Source organism: Trichosurus vulpecula, chromosome 8, assembly GCF_011100635.1.
Source record: "Trichosurus vulpecula isolate mTriVul1 chromosome 8, mTriVul1.pri, whole genome shotgun sequence".
Lineage (NCBI taxonomy): Eukaryota > Metazoa > Chordata > Mammalia > Diprotodontia > Phalangeridae > Trichosurus > Trichosurus vulpecula.
The window spans coordinates 136,904,794-136,921,566 of record NC_050580.1 but is presented as its reverse complement, the minus strand read 5'-3'; the positions used below and the strand labels follow the sequence as shown (position 1 = coordinate 136,921,566).

The window sequence follows — 16,773 nt, the reverse complement described above, 5'->3', positions numbered from 1 at the left end:
AAGGTGTTCATTTTTTTTTCCAGGAAAGTGTGTTACATGCTAGTAAAGTATTATTAGAGAGATGAAAATCTGAAAAGTGAATATTTCTTGTATATAATAAAAAAATACATTGTTGCCATTCTTAAAATAATTTTTTTACTCTCAAAGTAGATTTGGCTCCATTTAAATGCCTAATGTAAGAGAATATCTAAAAGTTCCATTTTTGTAGGATCTATGTCATCTCTTCCAAATTACTTTTGACCTTAGAAGTAATTTCCTTCTCTCAGATGCTAATGCTAATATCAATCTATTGCCATGTAATTTCAATGATATTCAGTTATTCTGAAGACTGTAGGGAAAGCAGGGAAAAATGAAGTTAGTTATCAATGTGAATATCTATCAGTTTTTAAATAACATTTAAAAACATGCTTCAAAATATCCTACCACGGGCACACTGTGTACTTATTGGAAAATATTTGTTTTTCCAGTTGTTTTCAGATAATAGGAATATTTTGTTTATCCAGTTTCCCCTGTAAATTTTCCATATATTAAATATTTCAGGGCGAAAAGCTTAAGAATTTGCTCATCAGTTGCTGCTTTTAGAGTTTATTGTTCCTTTTAAAATCACTTCTGGGATAGTAACATCATTGGTTTGAATGAGACATTTTCCCAATGCCTTTCTCTTTCTGACATTCAGACAAACTGTTTTCAGTTGCAGGTAGTTCCAATGTTTTCATTTATTATTCGTATATGCCTCAGGATTAAAAATTTTTTTTAAATAAGAATAGCACATTTAAAATTTGAAGTTCAATCCTAGTTTGAAATTCAATCCTGTTTAGGAACTTTTAGGTAGCTTGTCAAACAAGCAGGATTCATTGGTCTTGCCTTATATGCAAAAATAATGTCACAGGTTTTAAAAATGTAATCTTGTTTTCTCATGAGTTCAAGGTATCTACAAAAGATCCAATCCAAAGAAGGTGTGTAACCTCTGCTCTGTTCCATGGGAATCTTTTCCACATTAAACTAGAAACAGAAATAAATTTGGGTTAAATTTTTCAAAGCAAAGAACTTCCCTTTGTGTCTGCTGGAAAATTCCTATGTACATAAAGAATGTTCTATAAATAGTATAATGTAAGAAGGGAAGGGTAGGGAAACAACTGTCTTTACACCTTTTCTGATTCTAACTTTTCTAGTTCTACAACCTAATTGCACAAACTAAAATCACATGCAATTTATTATGTGATTCAGAAGGAAAGGGAAATAAATCTAATGTAGTTTATGCTTGGGTAAAATTAGATTTTACACTAGGGTTGAATATAATGATAGAATAAAAATAATGTAAAGAATTTCCTTGCAATGATATTGTTAATTCATGGCCTGCATAGATCATGCTATATATCTAATGACCTTAATGTGTTTCAAGTAATTTACAATGCTGTGAGAATAAAATGAGATTGTATGTATCTATCTATGTATTTTTATATTGTATATCTTTACTTTAAAAGTTATGAAGTACTACACAAAGGCATGATATGATTATCATTATTAAAAAGTAGTTTGTTATTTTTATAAATAGGGAATTTGAGATGCTCTCCCCCCACCCCAAAGAACATTATTGAGCCTTCAATGACAATAAAACTTTATTAATATATATTGTACTAATCTAGAATCTCTGAAAATTAAAAATGTGCAGTAGTGAAATTTTCTCTGATAAATGTAAAACTATTTTTCTAAGCAAATTATTTTAACACTGTAAATAAATGACAAGAGAAATATTTACTCTATTTAAGACAACAAACTCTTTTCAAGCACTGCAAGGCAAGTTTTGTAAATTAGGATGGGTCATTAAAGCACTGCAGACCTCCATTTTCTCATGACTAAAATTCGAGGTTAGACTCTAAGTTTTCTTCTAGTTCCAAATATTTATAATTGGAATTTTTAGGAGCATCCATGTCTATACAAACAACTGATATGCTTATTGTAAATTATTCTTAACCCAGCCATTAAAAAGCAGCACCTCTATTTTACATTTTGTTAACCTAATTGGAGTTACTTTCATGCTTTAAGAAGGCTGTTTCTTTTTTTTTAAAAACATTTTAAAATGTTTTATTAAAATCTAAGCATTCATATCAATAAAATCAACTAAGTTTGCTTAGCAAGTTTTTACATTTAAATTAATTTTAATGCATAAAGCACAATAACAACTACTCAATCTTTCCCTCTAAGTTTCCATCCTTCGGCTAGACATGATCCTTCACTTTTTCCCTTTTTCCCCCTTTCACTTATGTGGCCATAGTTAGATCGTACTCTATTTTTCCAGTTCAGCTTTCTTTGTATAGTGTTATTTGGTAGAGAGCTTTCTAGATTTGAAAAATTTCTAATACTTATTCTTAACTACATTTTAATATTTCATTATATTCACATACCATGACTTCCTTAATCATTTCTTTACTTGGGGACATTTAATGGTTTTTTTCAGTAAATTTATTTCTTTTAAATAAATTTATAACTTAAGCTGACCTCTACTGATTAATCTGAATTTGGGGAGTTTTCTTTTTATTGTATTAAATTGTTCTGATCTAGGCAAGACCAATGATAGAAATATAAATGTTTCTTTTACTGTCACCCAGCCCTGCAAATACATACCAAAATTTAAATAGTCTGAAAACAAGTCCTACCAGTCTACCCTCAGAATTGTCAAAACAAATTAAATCCTCAACTTCAACTTACCCTGGGTAGGTAGGTGAATGGTTACAATATATGTTAGTGGTCTCAAAACATCCTATTTTGCTGCAGGCATTCTTTGATAGGGTAACCAGTGTTTTTTCAATGTCTAATATGTGTCCAGCCCTGTGCTGGATAAATACACACACACACACACACACACACATTTTAAAAAAAGGGTGGGAAAGCAGAAAGAGGGGGAGCTTACTGTGTAGCTGGGGAAACAAGACATGGGTACTGGAAACAATCAGATAACAATACAATACCGTATATGATTAAGCGATAAACTACATTCTAAAGATGATGCTTTATTTGAGACTTCCTTCTACAGCAACAGAACCTATTATCACAGCAATAGAAAAGATAAAACAAATACAATCAACTTAAAAAAACAAACCTCTCACTTAGACTATTCTCTTAATTTTGCTCTCCTATTTTTATTACCCCTTTTAAATTCTAGAGGAAGAAATTTGGTGGATGGCTATAATCCACCCAATGCAAACACCAACATTTTTGCAGCTGGAGAAACTTTCTGTCTTTATTCTTGAAGCAATACATCTTTTCTGGAATTAGTTCCCATCATAAGGTTTTCCCACTCTCCATGTTCCATCATCCTCATAGGCTCCAATGACAAAAAAAGAACATGTTGTACTGTCGGTCACCTATTCTACATTGGTCTGGCTGTAACTATTTTCTTTGTCTTTCCCTTGGCTATGTCATCCCTGCAAACTTTTCCATCGAACCTCATTTGCTTATGTAGCAATAGGCACTTGGGGAAACTTGCTCTTTTCACTTGTTCTTGTGGAAAAAAAATCCTTGCTCCCTTCCCTTTCCTATCAGGGTCAGGAAGAAAAAGTCATGGGTGGCCACAATCGCTGGTAATATGGAGCATCTGGTTACTGTGGTGGTCAAATGATTGGCTACTATTTTTATATATCTTTTCCCCCTCCTGAAATTCTGACCTATTTTTGCCACCACCTCAAAGAGGGAAAGGACATTTTACATGGAGCAAAAGCTTCATAACTTTTCCCAAACCCTGGTGATGACATTTCAGCATTCTGTAATAATTTTTACTTCTAAAATGAGTTACCTCTCTCCTCAGCCTACAGTTGTATTAGTTACAAAACACCTCACCTGAAGGGCTATCTGTAAACAATATGCATCTCCTACTTAATCAACTTCTTCTGACTTTTCCACTGGTTCCCAATGTACTTTCATATGGCTAGTGTCATAGTTCCGAAAGCGATCCAATAACTTAATTCTTACTAAAGTGTTCAGGAGAGAGAGAGAGAGAGAGAGAGAGAGAGAGAGAGAGAGAGAGAGAGAGAGAGAGAGAGAGAGAGAGAGAGAGAGAGAGAATGAATTTGAATTAAATGTGATGGATCATTCCTAATAATTTTATTTCAGGCATTAGTGGAAGATATGTTTTTGGATTGGAAGCTTTCTCTGAAATCTCAGATTTGGGGCTGGGATGTACCTTAGATATTTAGATTAATGCCTTGTATGGATCAGGAAACTATGGCCCTGAGATGTTAAAGATCTTGCCAAGATCATATAGATAGAAAGTAGCAAAGCCAGTATTTGAACTTGGAACCTCTGACTCCAAAGCAATTTTCTTCCAGCTGGCTCCCCACCTAATCACTTCTTTCCTTCCATCTCTATTTGTCCAGCTGACCCTGCTCACAGGCTTTTATAGAAGAATGTTAATCTTCACCCACAGTTTGGTCTTAGCCTCTTTCTACTAAGGCCTGCGTAAATGTGATAATTCAGATATCTTTTATTACTTGTTAAAGAGAGGACAAAGAAACTTAAAAGTTAAGGTGTTAACAATTAGAGATCAATCAGAAATGCAGATCACAAAATTTTAGGACTAGTTCGATGCCTTAATTTTACAGAAAAGGGAACTGAGGCAAAAAGTGATTGGTGCAAGGTTACCTATCTGTTGGAAGACTTGTGATTTGAGCCCAAGTGTCCGATTTCCTGCCGGGTTCTATTTTTAAGGCATTTCTAAAATTATAAGGTTAGCCAAAGAGAATATAGAATTTTGACTTAAGTCAGTGGATAAACATTTATTAAGCTCCTACTATGTTAAAGTTTTAGGAAAATAACAAGAGGCAAAAGACTGTCCCCACCCTCAAGGAGCTCACAATCTCATGGAATCTAATGACAACTTTTCTGGAGCATATATATTGTATACCATGATGTATGTACCATTGAAATATATTTCAGAAGTGAAGATAAAATGAAGTTTAGTTTCTTTATTACTTTCAGATTGTCCAAGTAATTGGTCCATTCTAGAGCCAACTGCATTATTTCATGAATGAGAAATACCTACTTAAAAACCTGTTCTTCCCAACTCAAAATTTGTGATCTTATATAAAAATAAAGTTTTTTTAATGAAACAACATAATCTCTCATACTCGATCTAGTTGCTCAAGAGCTTCTAACTCATCAGTTGGAGCAGGGTTCACGTAAAACAAGAGACTAAAGTCCCTAGGTAGGAGTCTAGGTATGCAGACTAAAGAATGCCCTTTTTCCAAACTCTGAAAACATGAAGGAGTAATGCTATACTTGGGGGTGTAGTACTGCAGTTCCTCAGAGTACCACTCCTACCCATACTCCACATAGAATAATTGTTCGAAATGGAATTAGTCAAACACTTCGTGTTTTGTTTTGGTGTTGGTATAAAAAGTGTCAGAGTACATGGCTATGATAGATTTTTCTACTTAGTGTGAATGCTGCCCAATGAGAGAATGTGGGGGCAGAGGAAGAGAAGGCTGTTATCCTCCAATACTGAGCAAAATGAGGAGGATCTGAACCTAAGAATGCTGTCCTCCACGTGGAAGGATTATATTAGGTCTGAGATAACCTTATACAGTCTTCTATGACTTCAATAATTAACTCCTCTAGAAAGGGATCATAGACAACCTTACGTTGTATCACTAAATTCTACTCTCTAGCAAATTATGCTATAGTTGGGTTCTAGGATTATTGCCAGTCTCATTAATAGCCTACATTGTTATAAGATGTTTCAATTAAAATGCTCCTATATTTCAAAATTATTTAGTTCACAGTTATACTGTTTAATTAATTTAAGACCTACAGAATGGAAGATCATATAACACTCCTTGACGTTTTTAGTTTCATGATTTTTTTTTGTTTTTGTCTTGAATGTGGTATGTGCACACACTGTTCCTCTGGAATGTCTTTTTGGGGGATATGGTTCTGATTTGAGTTTTTGAGTATTTGGTTCTGATTAAGCATATATTGTTGTTTCAGCTCTTGCACAGTTGGTGGATGTTTGATATATGCATAGCTAAGAGTCTGGAGGGTTGATGTTTGAAAAGGGGGAGGTTTAGTTTAAAGGAGCTTGTCTTGATTTGACTTTTCATCCTTTAGATGCATCTTGCTCCATTGTATGGATTACCTAGTTGTGGTCTGAGAGATTTATTAAGCATTAAAGTAACCAGATTTATAAAAAACAGAGACATACTACTCTTCCAAAATAAATTTTAGAGGCACTGGACAAAATACTAACAAAAGTAAGATGTTCTGTGTTACTATTTTAACTGTGAGGGAGTTGCTGCAAAGGGTGCATGAAAACCAAACACCACAGAATGATTTCTTCTGACATGAATTGCTTCCCTAGTTTTAAACAGTGATCTCATTTGGGTATTTCAGGTGTGATCAGTAAAGAAAGCTGCACATTATTTTTTTTGTCCATATGACCAACTTTCATTCTAAAGACAAACTTTGTGTTTTAAATTCCCCCCCTGAAAATGTCAGAATCAACATATACTCTCAATGGGTAAAGTAACTACATCTCATTGATTTTTCATTTTGAAAGAACACACAGGTGTTTAAAAAACTTTAAAATAAGTTATTTATTGAAAAATCTTAATTTTTATACATTTCTTTGGCTGCTCCACATTGTTCTGGTCACTAGAGATCACCACAAAAAGCTAATTTGCATGGTAAATTTTTATTCCACAGCATTTAAAAAAATTACATTCTTATTGGCAACTTTAACTTGCAAATTGTAAACTTTAGGCTTTATTTACTAGCTTATTTCTAAAACAAAGAAATTTCTGAAAAACATAATTAGGACATAATTGTTCATTTATTATTTCATTTAATGAATATTTCTTACATATGTAAAATAAAATGATAGGCAAACTCTCTAAGTAAATAACTTAAAAATTGTACAATTTATTTTAATTGTTCATGCTCAATTCCTCATTTTGAAATAGATGTGAATTTTGGAAATCTTTTAAAGATTTCCAAGTATTTTATTCTTTGTTGAAGGCTAGGAACCTACAAAAATAATCATCTGTCTTTCAGTAGAGTTAAACAATTTCAAACTGGTACTTATTAAAGGAAAAAAAAACTAAAGAGACTGATTTCCCTTTTGTAAAATTTACTAATGAATTTAACTCATTTTCCAAGATGGAAAGAATACAGAAAATAAAGAGCTTCTTGTTTTGCACTTAGGTATTAAATTTTTATCACTTATAAATGTAGCACCACTGTAACAATGACATTTCCTGTATCTTCTAGAATGATAAAGTAAACCTATAATTTCTTTTAAGTAAGTCTTCTTTGTTAGACTGATTTTCCCTATTATCAGAGAACACTACTGTTTGAGATAAACCATTTCTTTTAGACCTATAGATACATTTTTTTAGTTTTATGCAATCTACTTTCTAATACTTATTATTGACATCAATTAGTCTGAATCATGAAACCCATACAACTTCCAAGGCACAGATTCCATATTACTCAATCCATTAATTTAGATCTCACCTCTCCTGCCTGAGTAGTTTCCAGTTTCAGGTATTAGTCATAAATTCATTCCTTTGGTGGCAGCCCTTTTGCCCTGACCAGCCTCAGTGAAATACCCTCTGGTTAGCAGTCAACAAAGCGGTTTAAAATAGTAGATGACAATCGTGTGGGTTGGATTTGGTTTCCCTATCATCTAGGTGACATGTACAAATTATAAAATTGATTATCTTGAAGGGTATAGAAGGAAAGAGGGATTGGTAGGTTTTGAAAAGGCAGGAGGTGAAAATCAGTTTATACAGTGGATTCCAAACTCAGATTCAAGTGTTCCAAGAACCAGAAGGGGGACAAAGCAAAGCAACCTCTTATCAGTGTATGCAATCAGATCAAAGAAAACTGGTCAATAAACCTCAGTACTACCCCATGCTAATATCTAAGATTGACACTAGCTGGTAAAACAGTCTGGTAAAAATGTAAGTATCCCCGTAAAGAGTTGCAGAATCCCAAATAAATTCAAGGTAGCCTCCTCAAATATCTCCAGTGAAGATCATAAGCAATGGAAACAGTTGCATCTCTGAACTCATCCCTGCCCCCCAGCATCTCCGCGTGGTGGTCCCAGAACGCAGGAACAAAGCTGCGTATAAAATAAACACGCCCGAGCTTTAGATTCGTTGCCTCGGGTTCGGAGAAGCATTTGGGGAAGGACTCGGTCAGCGGCTATTTTGAAAATCTTGCTTTCATCACGGCCACCGCGTTTCCTCTCCCTGAAGGCAATGTTATTGGGGCTGCAAACAATTTCCTGGCGCCTTCCAATGCCCTCTAGCGGCCGACGTGGAAACGACTCCCTTGGGCGTATGTGGATGTCTCTCCTGCCTTTCTTGGCTCTCTCCACCCCCTTCTTAGTCTCTTGGGCAGGCAGCAAGGAATCAAACTCAGTCCTTCACATCCTCGGCTCGGAACTCCCCCCTTCGGCGGCCCCCCGCCCCCGCCCCACTCCGCACACTCCTCCAACGTTACGACTTGAAACTCTGGCTTCCTAAAACCATAACATTTCCATCCGTCCCTCAAAAATGTCTTAAAGGAGAGCCAGGGTAAGACTGCGGGGCTTTCCTTTTTTTCAAGGTGTAGTTCACCACTCACCCCCTCCCTTCACGTTTAGTTCTTTAAGCACGCTGCGAAAAAATGCGGCATGCATTTTTTTTTGCAACAGCTGCAAGAAACAATGAAGCTTTTCAAGAAACGTGGGGAAATGCGCTTTCCAGTGGCACTGGTTTTTTTTTTTTTTTTTTTTTTTTAGGGAACCTCTCAATTTTCTGCCCTTGCTTCCCTCCCTATGGAAAAAAATGCATATAAATATAAATTATATATGGATATATGATTTATATATCTTCCATTTCGATGAGAAATGAAGCTAAGGGCATTGTTTTTGGAAGCAAGTCAGACGGGAGGGTGTGTGCGTGTGTCTGTATTAGGGTGGGGGCGAGGGGGGAGGGGACGGAAGAGAAGGGGTGCGTGTGTAGTCAGCTTTTTGCAGACTACAGGCTCACGCTGCGGCTCCGTTCCGAACGTTCCCGGGAATCCCAGGCTCCTGCTTTTGGCGCGCGCCTGTCTGGGCTGGGGCCCGCCGCGCGCTGCTGCTGCTGCTGCTAGTGAGTGTGTGAGTGTGTGTATGTGTGTATGTGTGTGTGTGCGTGCGTGCCTCCGGGAGCGCGTGCGCGAGCCCCCAGTGTGTGGCAGCAGCAGCAGCGGCAAAGCGAAGCTGAGGCTCTTGTTTACCAGCATTAACTCCGCTGAGCAAAAAAAAAAAAAAAAAAAAAAAAAAAAAGCAAGCAGAGGAGCGCACCAGGCGAACTAGAGAGAGGGAGAGCAAAGCTGCAAGCAAAACTGCCCCCTTTGCAACAGCAATTTAGTAAAATCCTTGCCAGACCCTCTTATCCCGCTCGTTTCTCTCTCCCCCCCACCTTTCTCCTTCCACACCCCTTTCCAGAGGAATTACAAACCCTTGCAACACCTCTTCGGCTTTGACCTTCAGCAAACCGGATCCCCCCTACGTTCCGGAGAGAGGAAGGTGGGGGGCGGTGTGTGTGTGTGTGTGTTTGTGCGGTGTGTGTGTGCAAAAAGGGAATTACAAACGTTTGCTATGGGAAAGCAGTCGCCGCGAGAGGGGATGCAACGCGGAGCCCCAGCCCCGGAGCAGCAGGAGTGCTGAACAGCTTCAGTGTTGCTGCTGGGGCTTTGTGTGTGTCCTGGATTTTTTGGAAGGCGCCTGTAGCAGCAGCAGTGAGAGAGGAGGAGGGAAAGGAGAGGAGGAGGAGGGGGAAGCCTCTTCATTCATTTTTATTCCGCATTTTTACCCATTTTCAGCCTCTTCAGCAACCTGGACTTTGGGGGATATTTAAAACTGCGTCGCATCATTCCGACGTGGATACTTTGCGGCGTTTGGAAGCCTTTCCCTCTATTTTTGGTTGGGCTTGTTTTTCCTTGCAAGGATTGATTTGGATTTTTTTCCCTTTCTTTGCAGTTTTTTTCCCTTACTGCCTTTCTGTGTGTGTTTGAAAATGGAGGTTGAAGATGCAGACTGCCAGCCTCAATGTGCTTCATGTTTGCTACTTCTGTGTCCATTGTATCACTGCAGCCAGCGCTGAGGGGGGTTTGTTACCTTTTCGGTAGCAAACACCACAAATACCTACATATCTAAAGCATCAAAATAACGTTGTTTGGGGAGAGTGTGTCAGCTTCGACAGCCACAGCATCGACAACACATCGACTCACCACGAGGAAAGAAATCATTTTAAAAAAATTACAATTTTCGAAGGATCCGCTTTCTCATCTGGAGTATTGTTTTTTTTTTCTCCCTTGTTTCTGGAGGAGGTGTGGGGGTGGCAGTGTGAGTTTCGGACTCCCCCCTTCCCCCCCTTTTTTTTGGAGAAAGGGGAATTTCGTCCTAAATAAAAGGAATGAAGTCTGGTGCCGGAAGAGGGTCCCCGACCTCACTTTGGGGGCTTCTATTTCTCTTTTCTACACTTTGCCTTTGGCCAACAAATGGAGAAAGTGAGTATCTCTCTCATCAATGTTTCTACTGTGAAGTATGTCTTTTGCACTGCGGTAACTTTTAGTTTAAGGGGCCGCTGTCCTATTTTTCTGTTAAAGAATTTGTATCTTAAAGGCTATTTAGAATCTAGAATTAAGGGTTGGTCTCTTTTTTTCGCTAAATTTGGTGCTCTGTGTGTTTGTGTGTGGGGGGGGGTGTATGGAGTTGGGGTAGGGAGGAGCAAGTTGGGTGGGTGGGGGAGAGGGTGGCTCCCCCCCCACCCAAGACCAAGGTTAAGCGCTTTTACCTAAGTGAAATAGCTTTACTTTTTGTTTCTTTTTTTCAAAACAAAACCCAAACACACGACTCAATTTGGTAATTAACATTTGTATCAAGTTTGTCTGCTTAGCTTTGCTAAAAGTTCCCATTCTTGGAAGGTTCGAACTTGTACCCAGGGGATTGTAAACAACAGTCAAAGGCCACTTTTCTTTTCCAGAAGTACCTGCTCTCCGGCAGAGACCAAAGTTACTCCCCCCCCCCCGCCCCCAGTTGTCTGGGGGTAGTGGGGGGAGACACTTGAAGGAGGCTGTGAGCTTCGTGTTTTCCAAGCCATTTGATTAAAAAGCAATACGCTCTTCCCCGGAACCACACTGAAGCAGTATGCCAGCCTGTTTGTTGTGGTTGATTACATTTCATTTGGGACCACTTTGCAAGAGGGGAGTTTCCTTTCTTAGGGGAGCATTATGCACTGAAAGTTACCCCGGAACCCAAGGTTTCCCCCACGCACACACCCCTCCCCTCTTTATTAAGATAAACCCCCTTGCTGGGTTGGGCAGTGCAAATGGGAAAGGGCCACAATCTTCCACTATGTATTAAGTGGCGGCAGGCGGGATGCCTAGAGGCGGGGGGGTGGGGGGTGGGTTGCTGAATGGCCTCAGGGGTGGTGGGGGAAAAGAGTCCTAAACGTAACCAAACCTTCTGAATAGTATTAGAAGGGAGAAGTTAGAACACTTGAACTATCTGCCCTAGAAATACGGTGCTGCAGCTCTAGGACACGTTTCAAAACATCCTTTTTTCTTTTTTTTTTTCCGAGGGAGGAGGAGGAGGAGGGAGTTTGAGAGGTGGGTGGGTTTTCCCCGGATGCGTTGTGAAAACGTGGTCTTTCTCTGTGTTTAATCCCACAAATAGGTGCCCCCCCCCATCCTCGGACGTTATTTACATTTCTTTTATTAAAGATATTATATAATCCTCCTCCTGTCTGCCCCTCCCCGCTTCCCCCTCCCCTTAATCCGGCGTTTGCTTTCCCGGAATCTGCCTTTGTTGCCCACTGTTGCAAAAAAAGCTCTGCTCTTGTTTTCGGCGTCTCTAAGATGGAATTGTTTTTCTGCGTCGTTCCATGCTCCCCTTCCCCCGGCCTCCTCCTCCCTCCCTCTCCCCCGCCCCTGTCGGTGCCCAAGGAAGTGGCGGGGCCCAGAGCAACGCTGCAGGAAAGACCAATCCACGCCGTGACCTGGGGCCCACGAGCTAGCGCCTTCTGGCGTGGGGTTCCCCTGAGCCCCGCCGGTAGAGCCGGAGCCTTCCCGTTCGGGCCTCCGATGCTCTCTACTCTGCCTCCCCTCACCTTTCGCCTTTTTTTTTTTTTAAAGGCGGAGGGATTAGAAAGGTGGAGAGAGGTAGAATGAGAATGCTCCGTGTGTATGTTTGTGGGTGTGTAGATGCACGTTACACACGTGCAAGCAAAATCTGTGTCTCCACATTGATAGGTGCACACAGACACCCAGCTTGTGTGCTATTTAAAAAGTAGGACAACGTGTGTATGTTCAAAGCTCTGAGCGCGCCCTCCCTGTGTTTGTTTTGAACCAGTCCCCCCCCCCCCATTGGTTATTATTGTAGCACTTCCGTTGCACATCGTTAATAAGAAATATATCTCTACAAATGCTATCACTTGTAATCTGATATACTTTGTTTTGGTCTTGTTTGAGTGGATGGGGGGGGGGGGAGAAGGGAATGAGAGTTTCCTTGCACTTCTCGGGAAATTAGGGGCGGGGATCCCTTTAAAAAAACAAAAAGCACCCGGTGGCATTATAGTCAATTTGAGATGGCGGATGTTTTTCGGACACGTTTGAAAACTTTAAGCTAAGTAGTAGAAATAGGGATGAGACGGATCCAGCGGATCTTGTATGCTATGTTCTGCAATACCAGAGTGTATACAGCTGGTGCCAATTAACTCCTTGCAAACAGGAACCACGTTTTGGCTCTTAAACCTTTTACCTCGATATCTTGAATGGGGGGTGGGAGGAATACTGTAGAATCAAGGACGGTGGTAATTAAAAAAATTGGACATAAAGAGAGTAAGCATTGTTAATTGTAAAAAAAAAAAGTATACCTTAATATTAGAAAATCTTTACAGAATTAAAATATTTACTAGACGAATATTGAAGGTCGTATGATCAAATTGGAACCTGCTGCAACCTTAATTAAAACAAAAGAACTTGTTTTCTAAAGTTTCAGACCACCAGATTAAGAGGGAGGTTTTCAGTCTCTCTGTTGCCCAGAATTTCAGGTTTTGTTTTGGATATACAGAAGATTCTCCGAGTTTAAAAGGTGAATGTGTCACTGAACACACAAGTGTTTTAAACTTTAACATGGCATGTAATTGAGCTGTATGCTTTCTCCAGTTTTTGATGGCCAGTCTTGGACTTAAATGTTATTAATTTATTTCCCGAAAAGTGAGATGTTATTTTTTTACTTGTTTAGGTAAAAAACATGACTTTTCTAGGAATGCATGTTTATAAAATGTTTTGTCCTGGGAGATAATGCATAGACAAAGAAGTAATATTTCATATATGTTGTTTACGTTTCAGTGGCAAGAAAGTATTATAGGGAAATATCAAGTAATTTCCCAAGGACCCCTTAAAATGGTTGGTAATTTAAAGGTTAATGAATAGCCAAAAGTTGCCTCCAAACCTGATTATAAAACAGAATTTAAATTTTTTCTTTTCCCTACTGCACAGTGAGATTTTGAGTCTTACAGAATAGATATGAACATAGTTTAAATTCTTTGGAAAAGAGGCGTAACTGAATTTAAAGCCAAGTCATCAATCTTCATGGTAACAGTAATTTTAAAAGTTGTATTAGAGACTAATAGTTTAACTTATCTTTGATCTGTGGGGTAAAGATTTGGGTATTTGTATTGGGTTGCAAGTATCCTGTTAAGATACTCCAAAAGGAAGGAATACTTTAGGATTAAGTATGTGACCATAGTAATGTAAACATTTCTTAATTTAGAAGGATAAAGAAGTTCTCCAAACAGATAAAGCCTAATGGTAATGTTTGGGTGTTTTATGCACTCACTTAAGCAGGCCCTGTAACTGGTCGAGGTTTAAGTATTATAGTAATAGGCAAGTGTTGTGGATTGTGATTTGGGGCAGAGGTATGCTGGTCGTTATGTACTCTTTTTAAATAAGGAGGCCTAATGTGATGTGCATATTTTCCGCCATTCGCATTGAGCTTCCTATGTCTTATCCCTCAAAATTCTATTGTTCAAGAAATCTAGGCAATAAGAAATTAAGATGTTATTGTTGTTTTGGCTATGCTAGAAGTAGCATGGAGTAAAACATTCAAAGAAAAAAAACTCAAATAGAGAGGATCTTAGGCTTCCAAGGAGGAAATAGCAAGCAAACAATATTTTGAGGAAGAGTTGAGAGCAAAGGGCATTATTTGAAGTTTAAAATGTCATAGGTTTGAGTTCTCAAAAGAGCCTTGAGAAATATGTTAAAGTTGAAAAGAACGTCTCGAACCCGGGAGTTACAAAAACCAACAGGGTAAATTTGCTTGACAATTTTAGCCAATCCCTCTCATTATTGTGATTTTAGAGTCTGAGAACTTCCATTTAAAAAACAACAAAAAAACTTAAACTGATGATTGAACTTAGGGCTTGGGGGGGGGGGGGGCGGGGCGGGGAAGGCACCTGCAGAGAAATAGAGATTGACTCTTGTGTGCATTAGAGTTCAGATAGGGGACAAGGAGAATGGTCAGTTTAGGATTAGAGCTTTTGCCTTTTTTTAAAAAAACCCAACAATCTAATGAAAGTTACATAAAATGCCCTGTTTTGAAATAATACCATCTTGCTAGGGAAATTTAATTTGGGTTAAAAGATAAGATTGATTTATATTACTACTTCTAAAAAAAAGTTTTGAGACAGTAACATAAAGAATTTCTGTTTACCTCTTTGAACTGTAACCCCTGTAATTGGTGGTACAGATTATAAGAAAGAACATCAAAAAGGAAAAATTTTGTCTTTATGTTGCCTACTCAATCTAGTTCTTATTTGATTGTTTAAAATTGTACCTTTCAAAAAAAAATTGTACCTTTCGTAAAATATACTCAGGAACCAAAACTGAGGTTAGATTTAATGCAAAGATCAGTTCTGAAATAGTCAAATGAGTGATCTGGAAGCCTCAGCTGTTCAAATCATAACATGATGCTTTAGCATCAATGGCTGTTGCAGAAGTTTTCTATCAAATTTAAACTGGACAATTGTTTTGAAACATATATAGGGATAATCATTTATATTGTATATATTTGTTTTTGATCTTTGACTTTCTGCTTGATCAGTGATAAAAATGTTTCCTGGTCTTCCTACTGTTGCAAGATCAATATAGTAAGTGAAAATCAACTGTATCATCTTCACTTGTTGCAGTATGATTTGCAATTGCCAAGACAGGTGCTCCAGGGACAACAATTTTTCTTTTATCCTGCTTCATTGGTTTTGTAAGAATATAACATGTGTGGCAAAGTACTTTATGAGCTCTTGCATGTAATGAAGCTGCATTAAAAATATCAAGTATTTTTCAAAATACTTGGTGGATTTTAAATTAGAACACGACACATTTATGTATTTCTCACAAGCCACTTATGAACAGTGTGTTTTAAATGTTTTTTTAAGGTTTTTCTCTTTAACATCTTCAAGTTTAGAAGCAAAGAGAAAGCTCTAATGTACTGGATACATATGCTTATATCCTTTATATTTTATTCATATTTTCCCCTCATTTTGGAGTCTTACTGCAGGTCATAGCAGATATAAAAACATTTACTGATCCAGGTCAGAGGCACTTATTTTGTTACTTGGTTTTGACAATGGTGATGAAAAATGAAAAAATTGTAGTGGCATAGTTTATCTTTTGCCAGAACCTTAGGAGTCATAGGTGCGTGCATGAATATTTCATAGTATGTAGGAACTGTAAGAAAGATGGGGCAATTTTCTGATGTTTTCTGGACTTAAATGTTGCTTGGTTTTCTGGAATTATTTAGGAGATCTCCTGGTAAAAACTGTATGGTTGCGTATAGCACATCTTGAATAACTCAGCATTTAAAATAGTTTGAAGAATGAGAATGGCATCATGAAAGGCAAAGTTACGTTAATGAAATCTCCAATGTAAAATCTTGAAATGTATGGGCAATTTTTCTTTAAATGCTAATGTTTTCCTTGTTTTGTTTTCAAAACATTAAAAAAAACCCCATAGTTCATAGAAGAGGCATGTGTACTGTTGAGCCAGCTTGCTTTGATACTGTTTTTCTTAGCCAAGTCATAACAGGTGCTTTCTGAGTTCAAGAGATGAACTCATTTCAATTGTACTAAATATATAATACACACTCACACTCAAACACACACTCTCAGTATGTAGTTTCTTGAATTCTATGTCTGAAACATTCTGAAGGAAAATTCCAAAACAAACTTTGAAGACAAGAAAGATTTTTCTGAACCCTTTTTCAAACTGGCCATATGACATACAAATAGTATGGGTTCTATGGGTGCAGCATCACCCATAATAAAACGAAGAATTGCAATGTGGAATTACATTGGAATTACAATTGTTTGTGGAAATGTAAGCCTGATAACTCTGAAAAGAAAGGAAAACCCACTTTAGCAATTAAACCTTGGGGCATTTAGACATGTTGACTTGTTTTAGGTATACTTTTAACAAGTAACATTTGGGTAGATCAAACCGTAATAAAGTATGAAATCCCTCAGGATCTGTTAGAGAACTGATATGTTCCTGATTTTTCCTTATTGTTGAAATGCCATCTTTTAAGGAAGGCATACATTTTACGTAAAATATTAAGTAAACAAAGGGCATAGAGGGATTATAGCAGTAAAAAAGCATGTTAGAAAATTCTGCTTCAAGTGGATTTATCTTAGTTGAAAATAATACCTTTTGGCTCAAATAAATATGCTTACGCTCTTTCTTGCTTGGGTT

General features: G+C 37.8%; 1 protein-coding gene across 1 annotated transcript in view; it reads left to right on the top strand.

The window, feature by feature from the left end:
• The first annotated feature begins 9,213 nt into the window (after positions 1 to 9,213).
• The window catches only part of IGF1R (insulin like growth factor 1 receptor), a 382,582-nt gene continuing 375,022 nt past the window's right edge, over positions 9,214 to 16,773 (top strand). The window contains exon 1 of the mRNA XM_036734372.1: positions 9,214 to 10,533. Coding sequence (XP_036590267.1) covers positions 10,440 to 10,533 — 94 coding nt within the window. The 5' untranslated portion in view covers positions 9,214 to 10,439. The remainder of the gene's footprint in view (positions 10,534 to 16,773) is intronic.